This window comes from Rhamphochromis longiceps, linkage group LG22 (assembly GCF_057381845.1).
Source record: "Rhamphochromis longiceps isolate RC_006_pf linkage group LG22, R_longiceps_female_GT1.1, whole genome shotgun sequence".
Taxonomy (NCBI): Eukaryota; Metazoa; Chordata; class Actinopteri; order Cichliformes; family Cichlidae; genus Rhamphochromis; species Rhamphochromis longiceps.
The window spans coordinates 19492780-19518941 of record NC_140577.1 but is presented as its reverse complement, the minus strand read 5'-3'; the positions used below and the strand labels follow the sequence as shown (position 1 = coordinate 19518941).

At 40.2% G+C, this 26162-nt stretch overlaps 2 protein-coding genes and 1 pseudogene across 2 annotated transcripts in view; 2 read left to right on the top strand and 1 right to left on the bottom strand.

The window, feature by feature from the left end:
• Positions 1–6505, top strand: part of elp2 (elongator acetyltransferase complex subunit 2) — a 34835-nt gene extending 28330 nt beyond the window's left edge. Inside the window, exons 19-22 of the mRNA XM_085395842.1 lie at positions 3884–4005; positions 4111–4250; positions 4685–4795; positions 5702–6505. Coding sequence (XP_085251968.1) covers positions 3884–4005; positions 4111–4250; positions 4685–4795; positions 5702–5897 — 569 coding nt within the window. The 3' untranslated portion in view covers positions 5898–6505. The remainder of the gene's footprint in view (positions 1–3883; positions 4006–4110; positions 4251–4684; positions 4796–5701) is intronic.
• A 9130-nt stretch (positions 6506–15635) lies between these two features.
• On the top strand, positions 15636–16276 carry LOC146643936 (uncharacterized; annotated as a pseudogene).
• Positions 16277–16780: 504 nt separating this feature from the next.
• The window catches only part of gabbr2 (gamma-aminobutyric acid (GABA) B receptor, 2), a 208791-nt gene continuing 199409 nt past the window's right edge, over positions 16781–26162 (bottom strand). Inside the window, exons 18-19 of the mRNA XM_085396781.1 lie at positions 23367–23484; positions 16781–20558 (exon numbers count right to left, since the gene is read on the bottom strand). Coding sequence (XP_085252907.1) covers positions 20393–20558; positions 23367–23484 — 284 coding nt within the window. The 3' untranslated portion in view covers positions 16781–20392. The remainder of the gene's footprint in view (positions 20559–23366; positions 23485–26162) is intronic.

Below are 26162 nucleotides of genomic sequence, written 5' to 3'. Positions count from 1 at the left end.
AATCTTAAACGATGCCATGGAACAACCATCCAATAAAACAGTCTCACTTTGCTTGTCTTTTTAATGTTTTTTTTTTTTTGCCTTTTTATGATCTATTAAATAAATAAATTTGTTGATTTCATTTTATTACATAATCAGTACAACTTAGATTCTAACCAGTCACATCTGGCATAAGGTATCTGTTTGGTCCCAGATTTATTCAGTCAGAGTCTCCAGACACACGAGCAGAGTGATAAAGGGTGATAAATATTCACTGATGATAAAAAGGAGCTCTGCCAGAAGTGGTATGAAGCTGTAATCCCGACATTACAGAGTTTTTAGCTCATCCAGCTGAAAGATCATCATCTGTCTGTTCACCCGGCAGTCACAGAGTACAAACCTTGGCTAAGGCAGCTCGCTTTCTGGGCAGCATTTACTTTTAAGGCAACATTGTTGTGTTTTCTGTATATTCATTTTGTTTTGTTTTCTTTGCTCTTTTTAGACATACTTTAAAAACTGTGGAATTAAAATCAGATAAAGGTAGCATGACAGATACTCTAATTGTACGAACATCATGAAGGAGTAGGTAATACTACGTAATAGGCAATGATTTGTAAATAACTGGACATAAATAAATTGAGCTTACTATATTTGTCTACTACATCTACTATCTAGTATCTAGAAATGTACCACAATATATTTCTAACTAACTAGGCAGCTTATTTACTTTCTCTTAACAATACTTTCTTGAAACATATAATGCATTTTGGAGTCAACTTGAAAGAAAGACAGATGTAAAATGTAAAAGTGAGACATTTTATGGCCTTATTTGACCTTGAAGAAGAGGCCAGGGATTAAGCCTGTATGCTTTAAATATAAACTGATAGAAAGAAAGGTTTTTTTTAAATAACTATATAGTGTTATCACTTTGACCTTTAGATGACTCTATTGGCCTTGAAGAAGAGGTCAGAGTTCAAATGTAGCATATTTAAAATCTTTATAGGGTTCTTTCTATATTATGACATTACACATCTCACTTGTCAAAAACATAGGTTTAACATAAGTTATAAAACTTTTTCTGAATTTTCAACCATAAATCATAGTTGAATTTGAAGACATTGGTGGATAAAAGCCAAATTGTAATAGATTGCACTGGAGGATTGGTCAGAATTTAATCAAAATTGCACACAGTGATCACCTAATGGATCTTCACCCAAGCTGTGCTTTGTTGTTTTGCAAACATTTCTCCATTTTCACAGCATATGCTTCATGCACACTACTTACAATTACAAGTTCTCGCTCCTAGTGTACTGAGCAATATTAATATGGCAAAGTCATTAGCATGAGATTTTTGGTGTTGATACATGTTTCATGTATGAAGTGATATCGCTTTGCTACAGATTTTCCATACGACTTGTATCCTCTTAGATGATGATAATCAACTGATAGGTTATGATCATGGGGGCGTGGTCTTACTGGTTGACCACATCCTCCAAATGTTAGAGCCTTCCTGTCACCATCAGTAACATCAGCAATACAGTCAGTGCTCTGACATGCCGAGGTATTGACATGTTTTTATACTTTTTATGACCATTGTTACTACCGACCATGTCCTCATAATACTTCTGAATTCAGAGTAAGTAGAGATCTGATCTAGGTTATCGTATTAAGATTTGGGACACATCGTCAGTAGTGGACCTTGGATTCATCGGGTGTTTCGGCCATTATCATTAGACACCCTCATCCAAGGAGGCCCTGCTGGGGTTGATCAGGGTTGAGTGTGTCACTGGTTTATGTTAAATTGTTATTTCTCTTGTTCTTTCTTCTGTTTAGTTTTCTACAGTTTAATTGCTCCTATCTATTCACTGCAACTGAGAAATAATACTTACCTCTTTAGCATTTATGGAGCCTCACTTGTTCAAAGGGATAGAAAAGGTGATAGAGAGAAGTGAGACAAAAGGGACGAGATGGGAGAGAGCAAAGAGGAGAGCCGGAAGGGGGGGGGCGCCCGATCTGGCTTCCCACACCTCCCCTACATATATGTGTTTACTAATGGTGTGATACTGTGAGAGGTGCTCTTAATTTTATACTTTCACTCTAAGTAGGTAGAAAACATCTCCCAAATCTAATTCTCAAACATCTGAAACATTGTGAATATAGATCCAGATAATCAATAAACCTTGAGAAACAATACATTTGAAAACAATCAAACATTTTATTTAAAAGAGAAAGAAAAAACTAGCTCAGATATTGGATTTCTGTTGGCCTAAGTTCTGTGTAGAGCTGTTGCTGTTGTCAACAGGAGTGTGTTCTTGGAGAGGATGTTTATATGAGAGAACCTCAGCACACAGACTCTACAAATAACTCAATCCTGCATTTAAGGTGAACAGAAAACGACATTTAAGCCCTAAGGATTACCTCCTCCTGCACCTGGTAAAGCATCTTATGTTTCTCTTGGCTTCTCCGGATGGTGTTAATGGGCACTGACAGAGGCGTCCCGCACTCCTCTGTTCGCCTGAATGGTGGGCTACGCAGAGGCAGGGTGGTGTGTGTGTGTGTGTGTGTGTGTGTTCCTGTCTAGCTATCTTTGTGAGGACCGAAATCTGCATTCTACTATACTTGTGAGAACCAACAGTCACTTGTGAGGACACACTAACCGGTCTTCACAGGTTTAAAGGCCTTTTTGAGGCTCAAAATGTGGTTTTAGTGTCAGGGTTACAATTAGGTTTTGGTTAGGTTTAGGGTTAGGCATTCATTTTTAATGGTTAGGGTAAGGGGCTAGGAAAACCATTATGTCAATGAAGGTCCTCACTAAGATAGCTGAATGGGTGTGTGTGTGTGTGTTGGTCTTTGGTTTCTCTTAAGAGAAATGGCAAGGGATTACAGGGTTTTTTGTTTTTTTGCTTTTTCCAGGGGCGGGGGGCTCCCCGTCTGTTCTGGTTGACTGCTGAATCACTCAAGGTGATTGTGAGGAGCACGCACGAGGACACGCACAGTCTCCTACCTTCAGACTAGGGAAGGTTAAATGAAGTCAGAGCTGATCAAACAAATGACTACCTCTATTCTATTCACACATCTTCTGGCCCCTACCTGTTTTGCCTGAGCGTTTCCCTCCACCGCCCTATTTTGTCTTGGCCTTGGAGACATTGTCACCTTCTCTCTCCTCCTCCTTTTTGTTTTTTTTAAACCTGAGTGGGCTTTTATATGTTCTACCTTTTAGTCTTCTTGATACGTTTTGTGTGTTTTATCAAAATGGACACTTTCTCTATAGTCTGTGTCTCCAGTCCCCATCTGTGTGTGATGTGATATAGCTCAACAGCCAGTCGTGTTAATGAAAGATTGTGAAGGAGGGAGAAGGAGAATCCTTTGAACACAAACCTCAACACTTTGGTTAACTCGGACTTTTGTGGCAGTGCTGATGTTTTACAATAATTATGCTATGTGTGTGTGTGCGTGTGTGCGTGTGTGAGAGAGAGCCAGTGGAGAGCAGGACTACTGCAGACATGCAGGCAGGCAGCTGCCAGCAGCATACAAACAAGCTCTCTAGGGAAACCAATCTGGAGGCTGAAATGACTTAGGCTAGGGAAATAAACAGCAGCAGGTCATAAACCAAAACTGAGTGAAATGGAGGGCTGGAATGAGGTTCTCTGTCTTGTTCGGTTGTTTATTTGTCGCTCGGGAGAGTCTTTGTTGCTACTGAGCTGTGAGGCAGGGATCTAAACGTGCTGATGTCATGCTGCAGTAATCATAACGCAAAGTTTTGCTACCAGCTCATCCTCTGTTGGAAAAGTGTTGTTGTGGAGATGAAATGTGACACAATACATGTAGTGCCGGCACTCATACCATCGTTTGAATGCAGTTGTTTGTATGATCTCTCTTGCTCTTTGTTCCCGTTTCCATATAGAGCCCCTGTTCTCGCTGTATGCGCACACAGAGAAGGACACAGCCATACACAGCCGAATCATCTGGTCATGTGACTGGAGCCCTGACGGCAAATTCTTTGTAACATCAAGTCGAGACAAGAAGGTAATTTTTAAATGTTGCGTCACATTATGCGTTGACAATAATACCACCTGGTTGCACCCTTGAGTTGTAGCATTTTTTCTAAACAAAGTGTGTGTGTGTGTCCAGGTGATAGTATGGGGCCCATGTAGTTTGGACTCTGGAGACCCTGTGCTGCCTCCTGAGATTAAACCGTGCTCTTCCATCTTAGATGTGGGCGATTCTGCTACTGCTATAGCGTTCTGCCCTGTACTCTGCTCTAATGACAGGTTTGTGTTACATGACATCCAACTACCGTCATATCGACTGGCCAGGTCTTATATCTGTCTTCAGTACTTTGGAAGTTTGTTTCATTAATTTGAAGCTGCAGTTTTGAACTATTTTCTTCTCCCTTAAACTGCTCATCAGTTAACTGATTGTTTAATTGGTTTAGAAGCTGTTAACCTCACATAAAGAAACATTATATCCAATTAATTTAAACACATGACATGACTGTGGCTGACACTAAACTGCTTCATGTTCTCATCTAAAGACCCCGGAGGTTCACTCATACTGTGCTGAAATGGAATTAAATGTGGTAAAAATGTCTAACTCTTGTAGCGAAGAGTGACAGTACTGGTTCAAGACATCTAGGTCAGAGCAAAGGAAAACGAGGTCTGCTCTGAAGTTCGATTTTGTTGTGTTTCCTTCCTACTTTCCGCAGCTACCTGCTTGCAGTTGGCCTGGAGTGTGGCAGGATCCGGCTGTACAGGTGGAGCCCTGGCAGCGAGCCTGCAGGAGACGACTGGAGCTGCTGCGGAGAAACAGACACCTCGTATCCTTACTGCACACATGCAGTCGATCTGAGGTTCATCACAGTGTCAGTTGTGGGTCTTCACTCTGATTGCTGTTGAGAACCAGAAGCTTTCTGTCATTTACCATTTAAATAATAATAATAATAAAAAATTAGATAAGCGTGATGGAGATTATGTCTGCTTCCTTTTGAAGAGGAGATGCAGATGGCATCAACCGGTACCTTAATTTTGGTTCTGTCGATGTTTTATCTCACACTGGTCTATGCCACTATAGTCTGTAAAGATCAAGATAGGTTGCACAGTCTTTGTATCAGGAAGTCACACCTCAGATACGCCTTTTTTTTTCATATTTTAAGATGATATATAAGTTGGAAAATTCATTGGTTACTGCAGGTAAAAATGAACAACATATAACAAAAGAACTTTAATATGTATTATAATAATATAAATACAAATCAAAGGTACTTTCTTGCCACATTTACGGCCCCTGGAACCACTGAGCATTGTTTCTACTTAACTGCCTATTGTTGCAGACCAAGTCCATCCCTTTATGACCACAGTGTACCCATTTTCTGATGGCTGCTTCCAGCAGGATAACACACCATGTCACAAAGCTCAAATCATCTTAAACTGGTTTCTTAAACATGAGAATGAGACCACATTACTCATATGACCTCTGAGGATTGTTTAAACACCTTGCTGAATCTTTGCCAAGAACAATTAAGGTAGTTGTGAAGGGAAAAGATGGTCAAACCCAGGTGTAGCAAAATATACCAAACAAAGTTTTTGTGTTGTGTGTTTAACAGAAAAATTATGGTTTAGTGTAAAATAGATGGGATGTCAGTTGTGTAGATTTTGTCTGAAAGCTTGTTTTGTCATCCAGACAAGTATTCTGTTGTCTCCTTTCATCACACATCCTCTCACAGACAAAGCCACACTCTGGCAGTAAAACGGCTCCGCTGGAGGCCCAAGACTGGCCGAGCAGGTCGGGGGAATGGCAAGAAGGATGGACAGGGTGATGGAGAGAGTGAAATCGAGGAGGAGAGCTCCTGGGTCCAGCTTGCCAGCGCCAGTGCCGACCACTCTGTCAAAATCTTCAACATCAACAAACGGGCTCTTTAGCACCACCAACACTGACACTATTATGTCTCTCACACCCAGAGAGACACTTTGACTGAGGGCCACAGGCCTAACTGAGGCACCGAGGCCACAGCTGCTTGCTGGCATGCCATGCAGTCCCTGTGACAGCCAGTTAAGTCATGGGTCAGTCACAGGACAAACCCACAGCACACATGCCCTGCAGTCTGTCTGCACACAGCTGAACGGATTTGATGGGTGGAAGCAAGATGGTAAAAACACCATGACCTTTGGGCGGTATTTTGCTTAGACACTTCAAAGTGTTTTAGATTCAAAGAAGAAGACTCAGCAGGATTTCTATACAGACTGCGTATTTATACAGGTCATCCAAGTAACCACTGGCATGGCGAACTGTATTCTTGAAGGAACAATTCAATTCTGAGTGCCATCAGAGGCAGGGCTTGTGTTACATGTTTGTGCCTTGGGATCAGTTGATTAAATGTCTTTCATGTATGTCACGTATGTGTATAGGTAGTGTGCAAGCAGTCCAGTACGCAGCAATGATATATGACTGCTAGACACTAGGGATCACATTTTTATCCTCTGTGGAAACGTGAGTGTATTAAAGATGACCATTTTGCAAATATTGCTGCTGTCTCTTGACTTTTTAATAGATTTCTCCTACCTTGCAGGCATTCTGTAATCCAGTGCACTCAACATATTTTTGTGAAAAATTACAGTAAAGTGCTTTACAAAGGAAGTCCAAAATTTGACTTAGAAAAAATGATGGAAAGTTTTTAGCACGTTTCGAGGAGTTTTTTTTTTTTTCTTTCTCGTGAAATGAAACCAGGTAAGATTGTCTGTCGCCGGGCTGTTCTCATGGTAAATGGTTGTCCTCTCTAGCTGAGCACTCAATGCGCTTTATGCAACTTGTCTCTTTCATCCATTCACACAGGCACTTTTGTCTGTTTTTTTGTTTTTTCCTTACGTAAGTGCTTTCTAACATTTGATGGATGGATGCATTAGAGAGCAATTTAGGGTTAGTATGTTGCTCAAGGATATTCGGCATGCATACTAGAGCAGCCAGGGATCGAACCAACAACCTTCCGATTAGTATGTGACCTCGTACCTCCTGAGCTACAGCCACGTCATCATCAAGCACAGTGGGTGAAATAATTGATCCCCTGCTGTATTTGTAAGTTTGGTAATTTGCAACAAAATGAACAACAACAACAAAAAAACACATTACAAGCACCATGTGCCGTCTTCTGCAGGGGAACCTTGCGGGCACTGCAAGATTTCAGTACATTATGGTGTTGTGTATTACCAGTGGTGTTCTTGGTCTCTGTGGTCCCAAGTGGCTTCAAATCATTATCAAGCTCTTCCCCAGGGGCGTAATTTCCATGGGGGTTAGGGGGGGTTATGACTCCGCCAATAATCAGACCCAACCAATATAAGCCCCCCCCCAAATAAAATTATAATTTATCTTGCGTAAATATTCTGTTGATTTTCTTTACTCGTTTCAGGTATTACCAGCAAAACAGTTGCATGTTTAATCATCTGGGAATTTACCCAGATTTATTTAGACAGAGATCTTGACCGCCCCGGAGTTCAGCACAAAGTTACGCCGATGCTCTTCCCATGTAGTTTTGGGTTGTTCCACCACCACCACCACCTTTCATGATCATCCTCAGCCCATGAGGCGAGATCTTGCCTTATGGGCTCGCCAGACTGAGAGCGACTGAAGGTCATTTTATATTTCTTCTGTTTCTGAATAATCTCACCAACAGTTGTCACCTTCTCATCAAGTTTCTTGCTGGCCAATCTGTGAGAGTCAGAATTCCTGCTAGGTTGTAGACGATCAGTTTCTGTCTCTCTCCATTAATATTCAGCTATCGTAAACCTTTGAGACTGTTAGTTTCTTTGTGAGTAAACTTACAAATTCAGCGATAACTGTTACCTCCACTGTACACCTGGATTCTGGTCGGTGGTGTAATAGGCTGGACATTTCTGACTTGTATCTGTTTTTGGTTTTCCACAAACTTCTGAGTGTAAAATCCTGCTCTCTAGTAGAAAAACTCCCCACTGTGTTCACCAAACTAGTTTTTATCTGTATTTTTTCTTCTCTCACCCTTTTTTTTTGGAAAACATCGTATTGTATGGTAGTCACGGACAATACTGTAGGTTTAATGGAGCTTTTTTCACAACCTCACAAATCAAAAAATGACCTGCTAAAATGCTGGTAAAAAAGGATGGATAAATCTAAACCGGGCTAGTTTTGAACCCAGATTTTGATTTAGGCTACATCTGCTTTTGGCCAATGAGGATCAGAACTGAATTCTCAAGGACAGGAGAATTCCATGTCACGGATTTATTGTGAGCTCATCCGGGTGTGCCGTCATTATATGTTAGCCATAAATGTATCTGCAGGAGACTGTAACTACTGGCCATAACTCTCCCTCTAATCACATATCCTGGTAAATGCAGAGGCATCAGTCAACCCAGGCTACACACTGCTCCTCCAGGAAATGGCTGTTTTTCAAAAGTAAAAAGAGGTTTTGGGACAAGGCGGCCATTTCTCGAGAGATTTTCTACATCATATATAACATAATGTAATAATTAAATCATTATCACTATGTTTCCATTTAAATATGAGAGATTATCTTGTTAAGGATTTTCAAGAACACATTTGTTGTAAGAGCTCTTATGGCTTAAATGTTCTGCCTAGCATACTAATGCATGAGGCATATATGCGCACGTTTTCTCCAGCGTGTCCTTGATCACTCATCTGAGGTGGATTGCCATAATATAATATAGACAGATTAAAAGTATCACCTAGAAAGCCTTTAATGCTGAAGATTAATGGAAAAAATTAAAAGAAATTGTGACCATTCACTCAGTAAATAAACCAATAAGAAACTTCAGGACCAGTGCTTTAAAAAGGGACTGAACAGGGGAATACTTGGGATGATTATATCATTATGCTTTGGTGTCAGTCTGTTCTCCCAGGCAAATAATCACAGATTTTAATGACTATTTTTTACACAGTCTAAATGATAATATTGCGCAGAGTGTATCTACTGTTTACTTGGCGAAGTTTCTGAATAGGTCATGTCTTAGTGTGTTTGCTTGAGGGTACTGATATATTTTCCCGCCTCAAAGTAAAGAAAAATTGGTTTTTATGGAGAGGTACACTTGAAATTAGTTGCCAATGGGTGTGGGCTACAGATTGATCAAATTCTGTAAATACAGACATTACATCCAAACATAATTATTACAAAATCCAATTTAAAGTGGTTTGAATGTTTAGTCTATTACGTCTAATAGGATGTAAAATAGCCCTGTTCTCACAATTGTGCTAATTATGGAGTTCCACAGGGTTCTGTGCTAGGACCTGTTCTACGCTATATTGCGAAAAGTATTAATTCATCCATCCAAGTAATCAAATTCAGGTTTTCAATCACTTCCACGACCACAACTGTATAAAATCAAACACCCAGGCATGCAGGTGTTTCTACAGATTTTTTTACGATGTTTGCGAAAGAATTGGTCGCTCTCTCCTCTAAGTTCCTGCTTCTAAATTCATATAAAACTGTGGTTATTGTAGTTAGTTCTAAAAACCTTAGATACATAACCTGATAGTTGCTCTGGATGGCATTACTTTGACCTCCAGTAACACTGTGAGGAATCATTTTTGACCAGGATATGTCCTTCAATGTGCATATTAAACAAATATTTAGGATTTCTTTCTTGCATTTGCACAATATCTCTAAACATCCCATCTCAGAATAATGCTGAAAACTTAGTCCATGCATTTATTACTTCTAGGTAATAAATGCATGGATCAGGTTGTCCTAAAAGTTCCCGGAAAAGTCTTCAGTTGATCCAAAATGCTGCAGCAAGATTACTGACAGGGACCAGAAAGAGAGAACATATTTTTCCCGTATTAGCATCTCCTCATTGGTTCCCTTTTAAATCTAGAATCAAATTAAAATACTCCGGGGTGTTTAAAAGTAGAATGTGATGCAGAGTCTTCAGTTTTCAGTCTCATCCTCAATAGAACCAGCTCCTTGTTTGAACTGTAGACAGACACCCTCTTTTAAGATAAGGTTTAAAGCTTTTATTTTCGGTCAATCTTAGTTAGGAATTTCTTGCATTTGCACATCTGAGCATTGAGGTTTCTTCCTGTAAAAAGGGAGTTTTTCCTTCCCGCTGTCGCCAAGTGCTTGCTTAATAAGGGGTCATCCGATTGTTGGAGTTTTCTCCCTATTAATGTAGGGTCTTTGCTTTACAACATAAAGCTGCTTGAGGAGATTGTTGTTGTAAATAGGTACTATGTAAAATATAACATTGAATTGAACAGATTTGGGGACTTTGGAGAAAAAAAAAGTAAAAAATAACTACCCTTTGATTTTTACTCACCGCTTAATATAAGTAAATTAATTAGCAGAGCTCTCAGCTGTACATAAAATGAGATGAAACTTCAATAGTTAAGAGTCAAGTACTTCCGCTGTACCTTGGTAACTCGGGGCTAATGGCAACATTCTGATTTTAAGCTGATATAGTTTAGCCTGCCTCCACTATCACAGCATGTTAACATCTGCTAATTAGATTAAAGCTGATGGGAATGTCCTAAACCAAAGTGCCAGACAGACTGAACATTTGAACAGACAATGCTAGACAGAAGAGTTGTTTAGAAATTTCACTCTAGGCTATAAATGTCACCTCGTGGTAGAACCAGATGAAATGTCAGGGGGTCATTAAAGTGATTATGATCAGGACAATATGTCCCAATGTCCTTATCACTTTGGCAGATGTAGGCTTTGAGTCTCAAAAGTGAACTGCCTTAATCCTGCATTGTCTGACCAGCAGAGGGCGACACCTCTGACTGAAAAATAGACTTCATAGAAGAAATTTACTCACTCTTTTCTTGATTATTGACCTCAATAACAAATTCCTATTGGGTTTAGTTGCTGGTTTTAAGTCATCTATAAATACACTATGACGCTCACTTTGTAAACTCGTGGGTGACGTCACGGTCGCTATAACCACATGATTTCTTCTGTATCTGTCCCTCTCTATTACAATCTTTAGATCAATGATATTAATGTGTGTGCACGAGTTCGATAAATTGGATAGAGTACTGGCTTGCATACTTTCCATTTTATTCTGCAGCCAGGCTTAATTTCTGCAATGGAGCCATCACACGAAGGAGGATACATAGACGCTTCCCTTCCACTGACACTTAGGTCAACTTAATCAATCTGTCTTCCATTTGCACAGCACGATCCCGCTGAGACAAGAGAGAAGGTCATGAAGCATTTACACACACTGGAGCATGTCTTCCTGCCAAAGCCTTTCTGTGAAATGCGTGGATATCTCTGAATCAGTAAGCAGCAGAACAGACATCTGCTGTATTTAAAAGCTTGATTCATCAATTCATCAGTTGATCACTTGATGTCCTGCTACGTTCCCTGAAAAACAATTATAGTTATTGCAAAGTTATCAGTTTTCTTGTAAAGGCCTTTGAAAATCTATCTCATCTGAGAATTAAAGGAAGAGTTACAATTTATTTTTGCACACATGCAGCTTTTGCTTTCATGCAACATTTAGAAGAACAGGACCACTTCTTTATCTGGACACTACCTAGTAAGGGTCAAGGCACACTGCTAGACTTTCTCCAAGAACTAAAAAGGTTCACATGCTAGAATCTATGAAGTTAAATACTTAGCACTCCATAGCTTTTTCCTAGAGCGGTATTGATCTTTACATGATCAATACTAAAAACTAAAATGGTCTTTAAGCATTCATGATGTTTAAATTAGAATTTTAGATTTCTGGATCTACTCAAATCATTTTCCATGTTAATCTGGGATTTTCTATAAAGTAGAGTACTCACACAATCCACAGGTTATTTTTTGTAAATTAGTGGCTAACAGTTCAACAGCATCAGAAACAGAGTTTTTAACCAGCATTTGTCCATTGGACAATACTACGCAAAAGTTGTGAGCCATTTCCTTAAATTTCAGTGATTTATTGAAAAGTCCAAACATACATGTAAATATTTCATGTAAAGCAAAAAAAAAAAAAAAAAGAGTTTGTACAATTCTAAAGTGCCTCTAAGTCAATATTTAATAAGACCACCTCTGCTCTTCAACACAGCCCAAACACTCTTATGCAACTTTTCTTGTAATTCTTTTAACTAGTCTTGAAGGTCAAAACTCATCTTTATTTGTTGGCTGTCTTTTTTCTCTCTTCCCCACTGCTTCAATAATGTTAAGGTCTGGGCTCTGGATGGGCCAATCGTTGACTGATGGTGTTTTATTGTGCGTTTTTCTATCCAGATATGCCTCTACTGGATTGGCAGTGTGTTATGGATCGTTGTCATGCTGAAAAATGAAGCACTTGTCAATCAGATGCCTTCAGATGATGTTGTAGGGTGGAACAAATTCAGATGGTACTTTTTGTGTTCATAATTTCATCATTTTTGACAAGATCCCCAACATCACTGGCTGAAATAAACCCCAATCAATGATAGAGCCTCCACCGTGTTTTACAGGTGGCTGTAGACACTTGCTGCTGCATGTCTTTCCTGACCTCCTCTATATATTTTAGTTTCAGATTTCATTACTCCATAAGACCCGTTACCACTGATTTTCAGTCCAGTTCTTCTGTAATTTGGCATACCTCAGCCTTGTTTCACTTAACTGAGAAAGCATCTTGACAGCCACTGACACCATTTTCTGATGAGGCTTCAGTTAACAATACATTAACTACAGGGCCAGATGGAGCTCTCATGACACACTCCACATCATGCTGAGATATGCCAAGGTTTTATATAATACCTCTTTGTGAATCACCTTGTTGGTGCCAACATACTATTTTATACTTGTCGGACTATGTTATCGCTGGTATTTTTAATAGATTCAGCTGAAGAAATTAGAACAAATTTTGTGTTTCTGTGACATTCCACTAGTAACAAAGTCCCTAAAGAAACAAGTTAAAAAACAAATTAAAAATATCTAAATTCTGTTAGACACACCAGTTCAATCCTTCATCCCTCTGAAAATATCAACTGCAATGGCTGGGCTGAAAATCAGTGAAAAAGCAACTGGTGTCCAAAGAAAAACTTCAAAAGATTTTGGAAAACCACTTTAAAAGATCTAAAAAAATTCTTTCTGCTTGGAAGCAACAAATATCAAAATATGAGCACTGGCCAAAGACTTTTGCACAGTACCCTTTTCAGAGGGGAAAAGTGAAGCCTTGGGTGAATTAAACCTAAATTATGTCTACATACACTACCAGTCAAAGGTTTGGACGCAGCTTCTCATTTATTGTTTTTTCTTTATTTTTACTACGTTCTACATTGTAGATACATAATTAAGACATCAAATATATGAATAAAGATATATGGAATCATGTCGCAAATAAAAAATAACTCTAAATATTTCTTATATTTTATATTCTTGAAAGTAGCCACCCTTTGTTAACAGCACTGCAAACCCTGGGCCTTCTCTAAGTGAGCTTCATGATGTAGTTCCCTAAGATGGTTTTCACTTCCAGCCCAGATAAATGCCACACAGAGTTCCAGTAGCAGACACATCTCTACATCAACTGCTCAGAGGAGACTGCACGAATCAGGCCTTTATGGTCTAATAGCTGCTAAGAAACCACGACTAAGGAAAAACGACAAGCAGAAGAGATTTGTTTGGACCAAAAAACACAAGAAATGTACATTAGACCAGTGGAAATCTGTGCATTGGTCTGATGAATCCAAATTTGAGATCTTTGATTCCACCCACTGTGTCTTTGTGTGATGTGGAACAGGTGAACGGATGATCTCTGCATGCATGGTTCCCACCATGGAGGTGTGATTGTGTGGGGGTGCTTTGCTGGAGACACTGTTGGGCATTTATTCAAAATTGAAAGCACAGTGAACCAACATGGCTCCTGCAGTGGCAGGATGCTGTGGTATTTTTCAACAGGACAATGACCCCAAACACACCTCCAGGCTGTGTAAGGGCTATGTAACCAAGAAGCAGAGTGATGGAGTGCTGGGCCAGATGGCCTGTCCTCCACAGTCACCTGACTTAAAACAAGTCAAGATGGTTTGGAGTGAGATGGACCGCAGAGTGAAGGCAAGACTTTTTCACATTTAGACTTAATGACTTAATTTAGACTTAATGAAGGCTGCACTCGGTGTAGAACAGTCAGTTCATGGTATGCAGTCAGCCACAGTCGCAACCGGCTGCTCTATTGGTTCTCTGTGTGGAGCACAATGCTGCAACCATGTTCAGGCTCAATATTTGCAAATGATAAACAAGCTTATTTAAATGAGTCATAAATGCAAATGCAAAAACAAACACACTGTGACCCTGTCAGTAACACACTCTCCTTCATCCTGTGTGCCACTGGGTTTCTTCTCACGGTTCAATTATTTATCAAACTCAGTGTACAAGACTTTTCTTTGTACATTTATTCTTTGCACTTTGCTTTCATGTTTGAGGACAGCAGATTTCACTGTGGGCCCTTTGCATGCCAATAAGAGCCTTGATGTTGACTGGCCAGTGTATCACATCCACACTTTCTTGTGCTTTGGAATCAAATTGAATGTTTGCTGTATCTGCAGTGCTGAGGTTTCTGCAGTTGTCTTCACAACAGTGGTATTGGCCTTTTTTGCTAATTCTGTGTATGCTAAGTGTTTCACTGACACAGTATTGCAACTAATTGTTCACCCCCATGCCTTTCCTACTGTGACGAATTGAACACCCTTAGTAAAAGGGAGATTTTATTAGTTATTTATTATGAACATGCAGTTCTTACATTTTACTGACTATTCACTGGAGGAGATGGAAGAAATACCAGCAATTTCTTATTTCTTCGCAATTAAAGTTATTCTGTTTGTATCTAGTCCAAACCATGTGCAGCAAAGGCAGTAAGGTTTTGTTTTCTGTATGTAATGAACATCAGAGCGATTTTTGATAAGTGTAACGCTATGAGCAACATAATTGCTTAGCTTAGCTATTAGCTAAGAAATTGTAAGTACATATTACTAAATCGCACAATACTGACTGAAAATGTCATTTTTTAAATGCACGACAGCATGGGTCACCGTTCACACAGCCTGATGTACATAACAATATATATTTAATTCTGGAGAACAAGCTCTGTTCATAAGGTTAATAGCTATTAGTAATTATAGCATTAGCTTCAAAGGCACATTCATTACCCAACATTTGACTTTTGCTGTCTATAGGTAGAAATTACTCTGAATCACAGCTCCGCTGGCAATAACACTCTTGGCCATGAGTGAACTAAAGAAACCATCCATCTTCTTCCCGCTGTCCAATTCACGGTCGTGTGGAGGGGTCTGGAGCCTATCCCAACTTCCATGGGTTGAGAGGCGGGGTACATGGTCAACAGGTCGCCAACTAGTGTTTGCACCTATTGTTTCCTGGCCAGGTGGCTACTCAAGGATCTACTTAGGAAGATCCTGTGTTTTGTGGTGGCTACACACTGGCTGTCACTTGGTGTTCGCTCTCTCTGCGGTAGGGTATCACTCCCTGTTCCTGTTCCAACACACAGTGGTGTGTTTGAGTAGCTTATCTGCATAGCAATTTAATTAAACACATTTAGATACCTTCTTTTTTCATAGTATAATCTTCATGTGCTTCATCCAAAGCACACTCTCTGTGTACTCACTCCTTAATTTATTGCCAAAGTATTCACTCACTGTGTCTTTACTGTTTCACTAGCTTAGCTTGTAGCCGACTCGCTAGCAGCATGGTCTCTTCACCTGTTCCTCCTGCACTTTCCTGCTCATTGTGTCAGATATCTAGTTACTCCTTGGCCTCCTTTAGCAGTAATGATACTTGTAATAAATGTAGCCTCTTTGCAGCTCTGGAGGCCAGGATTACTGAATTGGAGACTCGGCTTCACACCCTTGATACACCTGTAGCTAGCCAGGCCCCTATAGGCGGTGCAGCCGAAGGTAGCGTAGGCCCCGGCAGACCCCGAGCAGCAGGGGAAAGAGAACGGCTGGGTGACGGTAAGGAGGAAGCATAGTCTTAAACAGAAGCTGCAGGTACACCACCAACCTGTTCATGTGTCTAACCGTTTTTCCCCACTCGGCGACACACCCGCCGGGGATCAAACTCTGGTAATTGACAATTCTATTCTCAGACATGTGAAGCTAGAGACACCGGCAACCATAGCCAATTGTTTTCCAGGGGCCAGAGCAGGCGACACTGAGGGAAATTTAAAACTGCTGGCTAAGGGTAAACGTAAATTCTGTAAAATTATAATTCACGTCGGCAGTAATGACACCCAGTTACGTCAATAAAATAAATATTGAATCGGTGTGTAAATTTGCCAAAACAATGTCGGACTCTGTAGTTTTCTCTGGTGTTGCTATCAGTGTGTGAAGAGTGGGAGAAGAGGGTTGCATTGACAATCCAACACAATGGGCAGCACATTGAACACATTTTATAAGTGGTCAGAAACTTGTAAATAACTCATGAAAGAATAAAGTTACGTTGAAACCAAGCACACCATTGTTTTTCTTGTGACATTACCAATAAGTATGATGTGTCACATGGCCCTCTTCCTACTGAAAAAACAAAAGTTGTATCCAAGATGGCCGACTTCTAAATGGCCACCATGGTCACCACCCATCTTGAGGAGTTTGCCCCCTCGCATATACTAATGTGCCACAAACAGGACTTTAATATCACCAACCATTCCCATGTTATTACGGTGTAGCCATATAAATGGCCCAACCTGTATTTTGGATCTCTAGCATTTCTAAAAGCATAAACTGATTTCACCACTGATCTTTAAATCAAAATTGTACCATAAAACTGTAATTGTACCACATCCAAGACATGCACGAAAATAAAAACAACCAATACATGATTTTCGGTCTCACTTTATTTAATGATGATGTGAAAAGTAAAGGCTGTCCATAACATTCAGACAACAAAAGAAGAATGTTTTTTTTTCTCCAAAGTCCCCCCCCATAACAACTAATGGCTCCAAAAATGTTCAGGTGTTCCAAGTGTGATACTTATTTTATACAACTTCTTCATATCTAGACCTCATCTGTACATAACATAGTTACAGATACTGTAAATTAAAAAAAATGACTTCCAAGTATCCTTGTGGCATTTTGTGAAACATTTTCCTATGTAAAAATGAAAATGTACGTAAAGATCTTTACATATACATATATATAGTTCTCTATTCTTTCTGTAATAAGAAAACAATTTATTGCCCCTCTTAAACATGTTGCATTTAACATAGGTTTTGTTTATCATTTTAAACTCTTAATTGAACTTAATGCCATGTGATACCACATATCAAACCGACAAAACAGTAACAGTATGGACCTCTGTGTTGTTCCACTTAATATATTTGTCATATTACTATATTTTTGGACATGTATGTTTTGTGTTCTCCAGAAACCCTGATGATGACACATACAACGATATAATATATATACGTACATGTCACTTTGATCTTCAAACTTAAAAGACCTGTGGCAAATACAAATCATCAGCATGATGTTATTCATTACAGGAATTTATGAGCCCTTGACCTTCCACGATTGCATCTGCTGAACAATTTTTCATTCATGTTCAAAAGAATTGAAATGGTTCATAAAAGAATAAAAATCAGGGCACCTTACAAAATATATCGAACAACAACTGATGATCTGCATTTGGTATTTTTGAATGGACTAAAAGGAAAAAAAAGTAATTTGATAAATTGGTAAATGCCAGGAGTGGTTTATTAAGATTGATCGTTTGCTACTACTTTCACTTTATTGCCCTCGGTGAATTGTTGCTAAACCAGTAGCATATTCGATATGATGATGTTGAGTTTACCCACTGAGAATCTTGGCATTGACGTGTGTGAGCTGATCAAACAGGTTAAGAGAACCTAAATCCATGAGCAAATACACGTAAAACCAAATCGCAGGTGAGAGGATGAAACTACAGAGTGGATTTGTCACAACAGTTGCAAAAACAGAGGTAACTCTGTGAATTATACATTTTATTTCATGCCGTCTTGAGAAAGCCAAATACCAAATATTCCATACATGGACACCATCATCAGGGTATCAGCAAATTGTACACAATCACATTTAATGTAATATATAAAATGTGCGGTTGGTTTGTTTTATCTCCTGAAGGAAGAACCAACCCTCTGACAATGTCTCTCACTCACTTGTCAAGTGATCGTGATTCTCTGGTTGGCAAAGGTGCAGGAGAAGCTGTGACTCCTTGGGTATCTGTGCTCAGGGTTTTCCCTGCTCCTGTACTAAGCAGGAGCTGGAAGGGGAGGAGCTCTCATAGGGGGGGAGTCACCGTGATATGTCCCCATAGCAGGCGGGTCCCTGCTTGGTTGTCTCTTGCTCCAACTCGGTCGCAGGAGAGATCCACTCCAGCTGAGGTGGAGTATTTGCCAAGTACTCCCAAACTGTCCCGTTCACCGAGGCATGGAATTGAAATTAATCTATGACACGTTGTACACTTTACAGATGTGCGGCCAATGTTGTGGGTCAGCGCATTTACCACACTGTGTATGTACTGTGGGTCCTGCAGGCTACAATATAAGACAACAGGCACAGCGCTCAACAAACGCCTTAAAAACTAAAAACCAAGACACCAATGGTGAAACAATATGCTGAGGACAAACCTTCTCACGCTCGATAAAAAAGTCCTTTGTTTGTCCGGAGTCATTACTTGCTTTTCTCCTGCATGAGGAAAGTTTTACAAAAAACTGTCGATGACCGTTGTGCTCAATGCGGTTCAGCGGCACTGAACATTACATTTCCATAGCAACCGAGGTATGTTCACTGTTGCTAAGTGTGAAGTGGGTTTTCATGACACTCGATATTATCTGTGAAGAAAGCCCTGTGTCTGTGCTGTATCACTGTGTCCAGCAGTGGCGGCATCACCGTCTTGGAACTGTAAGCTACAGTCGGTAGGGGCTTATTACTTGAGACTCCCTTGTGTTTACTGTCTTTACTACCACTCATGGAAATTCAGGTCAGCCCGCTTAATCCAGACTAGCTGTGGAACCGGAAAACCTACATCCTTTCCACCATCACTTCTCGAGTTTGATCTCTTCTGACAAAGCAGCTTTTTATTCATTTCAGAGTCTTGTGCCTTTTTTTGTGCCATTGACTCCCCCATCGCCCTTAACTGTGCCGGTTAGCTGTAAGGGCTAGATCGGACGGACATCTTAACAGTCTATGGAGACCAATCTGTGGGGATCAATAAGACCAGGCCCGTCACTAAAGCAGTGTCTGAAAAGCACCCGATCTCATGAGGCGCTCTCATATGAGCGTGTCTTTGCGTGTGCACTTCTTGGCGTATTAACACACATAAACGACATCTGTGGAACACTCTCATGGCGTTCTATTTTCTAACATACGCAGCCTTTGAGACTTTTTAAAAAGGCATAGCACTGATATTCTGTATAACATGCTTTCTGAAGACATATTGAGCAGACTGTAAAATATGAAGGCTTATGCAAAGTCTGATGTGAAATCTCTGATGAAAACAAAAAACAGCGGTACAGATAAGCAAAGTGGAAAAAACAAAATAAAAATAAAAAAAGAACCAAGTTGTTTAAATTTCAAATAAATGGGCACTGGTGCATTTTGATATTTGGTGACTCAGACTTTGATGTATCTTACTTTGCTGCCCACAAGCTAATTGATTAACAGTTACACAAAAATCTATATCTCTCATACATATGTCTAATTTGTAGGATGCCATGTTTTATACGCTTTTCATCTGAAATTGTCATGCCTACCTGCCTCTGTTATAAGCCTCACGCTTAGAACCAACTTAATTGTCCATTCACAGCATATACAAAGCTTACAGTACATCAATGTTAAAAATGATGATATTTACATATCTGGACAAGATTGGGAAAGGGTAAAGCAGTAAATTTGATGATTTCCTTTTGTTGGATTTTGCAGATTCCTCATCTCCAAACCATTATCCAGTCACTGAAGCAGTGAAATACTCAAGTTAGATGACAAACTTACGTGTTGCTGCGAGCACATACATACAACAGATTAGGAACAGAAACAGACAATCCCCTCTGAAGCAGATAAGGCTACACATCATTAGGGTTGGTCCACCACAGCTATTGGGGTGTCGCTATATTTGTGCATGTGTGTGTATTTGTATATAGCCTATCTGTGTTTGACTGTGCATATGTGTATATGCCTAGGCAGGCGGGGGGGCAAATGGACAAGGGGATGTTAATTAAAGGAGTTTTTAAGGGTCATCCAGTGCTCACTCTGTCTCCTCATACCCTATCCTGACTGAGGATATCAGTTTACAAGAAGACCAAGGTGAAGAGGTATGAAGAGTGAACCCCCCTCCCCCCCTCCCTTCTCTCCCTGTCCTCCTTGATCCGAGACAAAATACGCACTTACGCTGATGATATCAGTCTATTGTAGAAAAAAAGAATCACATATGTCTCCTCTGCAAAGAGCCAGGTGGGGGAGTGAATGAAGCTCACAGGCCAGAGACCATTACCCGGTAGGAGGGGGGCATGTGTCTGTGCCTTGGGCTCGAACCAGGGCTGCCATTAGGGCTGGTGCAGCTAGCATCTACCCCTCCTATGGAAGGTAAGTAGGCATGATGGAGGATGGGCAGCTGCAAAGACAGTCGACGCTGTATGCTGCAGATAGAGAAGGAAAGGAACAATGTCAGTGATTACAGCACATTTACTGAAGTATTATGTTATAGTCAGCAGTCTGCTCTTTCTTTTCTTGTCATTACTTACAATATAATTTCTTTGCATATCCCATGGATGCTGAAGAATGTGGATTTTTTTTTTTCACTGACTTGAAATTGTTATTTCGGGCTGACAGATCACACGCTCCTTGTCCTCCACCTGCTTTCTTCTTTTTCTTGTAATCTGTTTGCCTTTTTTCATGTCAACTTTGACATGAAAAAAGGCATGTGCTTTTCTCCCACATGAGTCACAGTGAGTGTCTCTGGGGAAATGCTATTTGGAATCTCATGGAAACTCTTTGTAGAGCTGTGCCTTTTCTTTGTACACAGCTGTTTCAGTTTCTTTAGTCAGACTTTCTGTTTCTTTCTTGCCTCAGAAGTGCAGGGTTCTCTCTCGCAACGTCTCGCAACGTCACCAATTTCTTGTCTTTTCCTGAAGGTATATGTATTTCCGTATATAGAAATATCAGGGCGTAGCAGTATGGAGACGATAATCAGGCTGTATGCAGATTGCACAAGTCTGTTGGTTCAGAATGATTCTGATTTACTGACATACCCACAGTGGTGAGAACATACGTTTCATAAATCTGATGGTAATTTTGCGTAAGCCGTTTTCTGCACGGGATAAGAACAGATATTAATAAATGAGAACCAATGTGTCTGTCTATCACGTTGGATCGCTTTGTTGTATAAATCTAACCAGGGCTGGATCATTTTGCTTCTAATAATGAATTTACCCCATTTTTACTCTTGCTGACCCTCTGCCAGAGTTCCGAGTCAGTATTTGTCATTTGCAAATTAGTGTCTTTGTAAGTTCAAATGTGCGTTCGCAGCTGTGCCCCGGACAGTGCACTTCATCTGCTTTTAGTGATTCCTCTTGCATGATTTATCTGAGCATCATATGGGATATGCAGAGCTAAATTCAGTTCATCTCAGGTTATCAGCACCAACCGCAGCAGTTTTTTCCCCCACAAATTAATTAACACATTAGCCATAAAGCTAGTGACGGAATTGAATTCCTCACTAAGCAGTAAGCATCTTATTTTTCATTAATTTTAGCAATGGAGCTCTTTCAGGCAGATCTGATCCTGGAAAGGCTTCAATAAAATGCTGTGTTTTAGCAATATGGCCATATGAGCTGGATGTTGCTGTCAATACAACAATTTTGTCACAGTCTGGAAGTGGCATATGCAGTGGTCTTGCTCGATTTACTATTAAAATGTTCGCTACACACTTTCACACATATCAAGTTACAGTGAGAAACTGAACATGGCGAACAGAAAAGATGGATCATAAAAGACTGGCATCTGGCATTGCACAGCTTCCCACAAGCCTTCAGCAATTTCTTTAATTGTTTTCTGTGTATTCTTTAGCATCCTCCTCTCTAGCTTCTTCTTCTTACTAAGCCCCTAATCCACCGTTCCTCTTTCCACCGTCGCTTCTGGGATCGTCTGACGTAAAAGAACATTTCATGCTTCCGCCTGGTGTGACAGTTTGCACCCTACCTCGCCAGAGCCATTGCCACTGCCAGCCATTTTCAAGAAAGTTACATAAGCATTTGGTTGTGTAAAAAATTAAGAGGGGCTAATAAGATTCAAGCTTGTTCTGCATTAAACGTAGTAAAATGTCTTAATTAGGAAAACTTAAATATTAATGGTCCTCAGGCCTTTTCAGTTATTCTGACCCGTCCTACTTTATGTGATGAAAACACAACAGCTTATGAAGGAATTTCGGGATATTTTTTGGAATATCATATAGGACACGGGTGCTACACTTCACAATAACACACCCCTGCATTTTTCATGCCACAAAATATTTATACAGCTCGATCTCTCTCTATTCATAACTCTTTTGTAACTTATTTATATTTGTCTCTTCTTTCTCTTCTCTTTCTCTCCCTTCATCTCTCTTCCCTCCATGTGATCAAACATTCATGTGGCATGGGAACAGCTCCAAGTGTTCCTTTACTTCTGTTCTCCTCCCTGTCTATTTTCAGAGCTGCTTCCAATGCGGGCTGTAAATCAGTGGTTACATAAGCCTCTGCGAGTCTCTACCTTCTTCTTTCTCCCCTCCTTCTTATCTCTGCCTTTCTTATCTATCTAAACATATTTTTTCTCTTTAAACATCTTCTCTGTGTAACTGCCCTCTCCTCTGCATTGTATCCTCCTTGCCTCTTGTCTCCGCTTTCTTCATCCATCCATCCCTCTACATCCTGCATTCTTCTCCTGGTTCTGGTTAAACGTGTGTGGGAGGGAAACTTCTCAATGATGCATGAAGTGTCCCCCCCCCCCCCCCCCCTCCCCATTGATGAAGTTGACATCCCTCAGCTTTGCTGCCTTATGAATAATAAGTGAATGCAGATCTGCATTTGAATGTTTTGAGAGTTCATCTTCCTTTAAAAGTTGAGAAAACAAATCAATTACCTGCGTGTATATGCATGCAAAATGGACATGTGTGTTTTTGTGTGTCCGGCTGTAAGTAAGCTGCAGGACGTTCAGCATACTTGGAGAATACACTTGCACTCTGTGACGTGATATGCATGTTGGTGGTTGATGGTATGTGCGTTGCGTGGGAGAGAAAAGTAGAGGGCCAGTCCATGCTTTCATAAGGCTCTGTTGCCAGAGCAACTGCCTGAGAGCTGCTGGTGGTTGTGCTACATGTGACATGTCGTCTGATGAGAAAGCTGACAAGACAGAGGGAAAAAAGGGGAGAGACACGGGAGTAGAGGGGCTAAGGAAATGGGAGAGCTCACTGTTCTGGTGAGTTGATATCCTCGAGAGGACCTCTGTTTATTCTGGAAGGATCCATGGAGCCCCACTGTGCCTGTGGTTTCTGCTCTAGGTGGTTCTTCAGTATCGACTTTTCTCCATCTGCATGAAAACATGTGTAGACAATAAAGAAAATTGCAGGCTGTCACCTGGACTTTCATATTTTGTCAGTGTAAGCTGAACATGACTAGGATTTCAAATAAGGCATTGGCCTTCAGTCCTAACATTGGGCTTTCCAACCGTGCAAAAAATAGCAACAAATGCTAATAAATCAGCTAATGCTAGGTGTGTATTGTATGTCAACACACACCTAGCAAAGTTAGTCTGTGAAGGATCATGTCAGCTCAGATGTCCATGCTCACTGCATATGCTTCATTGACACTAAGAAGTTAAACCAAGTGTGTTGACATTCAGTATGAAGAGACCGCTTTTGCATGATGTGCAGACTAGCGTTACAGATTAGTTCAAAAGGAGCAGGTGAAAATGGCTAAAAAAACTAGTCAAAAATTTCTCGCTCAACTATCTGCATGCTAGACAAATTACACAAGTCAGACTATGTTTTGGACAGAGATGCAAAAAACAAACCTGCTTTGCTCAAACTTTGAAAGTGGACGCTAACACTTGGACCAGATTCATTTCAGAAGTGGGGACTGGGTGATATCACAACAGAACAAGTGCACTGAGTCACCAGCTGAAGATGCCAGGATTCAAACCACTGGCCCTGAGGACTGAGGCTTAAGTGCTCTACCACCAAACACACAGCCACCAAAACATTACTGTTTGTGAGTGCCAGTAATCTAAGGCTATCTCTTTACAACAGGGAGAAAAACACTCCCGCTGCATTAAGTAGCACCACATGAGCCGTCTTCTTTCTTAAACGGGACTGGAAGAAAAAGAAAATGTATATCTAATAGTTTAAACCTGAGAAGAATTAATTCAAACGGGAATAATTGGATCTTGTGAGGTGAAAAGCAGGCAAATACTCCTTGTGTACCGTCCTATCATAGGGCAAGAAAATGTTTCAATGAAAAAATAATTTAATGGTATTTAAAGCCTGAAAATTCGCAAATATTCCACAAGTAAAAAAACAAAACAAAAACACTGTAAAGTATAAAATATTTTGTCTTTCTTTCAGTGCTGTTAATCTATACATAACAGCATTTAACTTATCATGCTAAAATCAGGCCATGGCTGTCAACCTGTCAGAAAACCGCACCTTAACTGTCATCTCCTGGTGTTCTCCAGCATCGCCATGTGCTTCTACATATTCATGAAGACAGCTAGAGCGAGGGAGAGGTGGAGTGTCGCGTCTCACCCTTTGTGAGTGAGCGTAATCGCTGTTGACACAGCATTCTTCCCTTATAACAGCCAATCATTCACAGCCCGCAATACATTTAGACCAGCTCTCTTATGAATACTGATGACTACAGTTAGAAGCCAGTGGTGATGATGATGATGACCGTCAAGCATAAGTAGAATGAAGCTGGGAAAAGTTTATGTGCCGATGATCTTTAAAGGAAGCTTAACTACCTGTGATTTTATTGTCAGAACGTGTGTCAGGCTGACATTTGTGAGCAGCGCCTTACGCGCGCTCTCTCTTTCTTATTGTCTCCATAAGAGAGAATTTCAGCAACCCAGCAGCTGATACGCTGTAACCCAAACATAAAAATATTTTCTCATTTAGAGAAAACTATTTTTTCATATATACTTTGATCATCTTTTAATTTTTGAAAGGTTTAAAAGAAATTATTTCCAATAACCTACATCTTCTTTGACATATCTAATTTATTGGGCTCCTTTGACGATATAAGCGAGGAAGCACTAGAAAAGGCTGTGTCTTAAAATAGACCCAGTTTTATGAGCCCACACAATCTGAATTTTACTTCATTACACTGAACCTGATGTCAGCTGCCAGCTGCTGCCTCCAATTTCGACAGATTTTTTCCCTCAGCAAGTGTAAAACAACAGGTAAAATGATGCATTTTTATGAATTGAACTACACTGTGGGATCCATTGATTTGACCTTTGAAACCACGCATGCTAAAATAGACAAACTAAAATAAGCTCAGTAAGGAAGATTCACACTGTATCCACTCATCTGCCTGAATTCCTGGGTGTTCAAGCTGCTACTCTATTCCTTACATCACTGTCAAACGTAACTCTGTCATCATCACACTGGCCCAATCATTTTTTGGGTAACTTTCTGTGAACCAATCAGCCTCTGTCCTGGCTCTTGTTCAGTCTCATTTGTGTGACCCACCTCCACTCCATTTCCACCAGAGATCTTTGTCCAGGTCTCCAACTGCTTCATCTCTGCCACCACTAGTGTTTTTCTTCCAGGTGCTCCCTTTAGGGATCACCACAGCAGACCATTTGCCTCCATCTCACCCCACCTCTGAAACAAGCTACATCTCTGCATACTTTCAAAAACAGAATCAAAACTTTTTTTGATCCAGGCTGACACGTAATAGATGTTGATTTTCTTTGCTTTGTTGTAGTTGCTGTTTTCAAAGAAATGTGCTACATAAATAAAATTGCGATAGCCAAAGCCATCCTTATATACATCCATGAATCTCCTCTGTGATCTTCTTTTCCTCCTGCCTGACAGCTCCATATTCAACAGCCACTATCACATATCTATATAAAATCTATCCTTGTATCCTCGGCACCGTCATATAATATCAATAAATAACTTAAAGTAATTTTAAAGCCAAACTATATTTAGTTTCAGACAGGAGGGCGTACACTTATTTTTAGCACAAACACACAAGGCAGGGGCA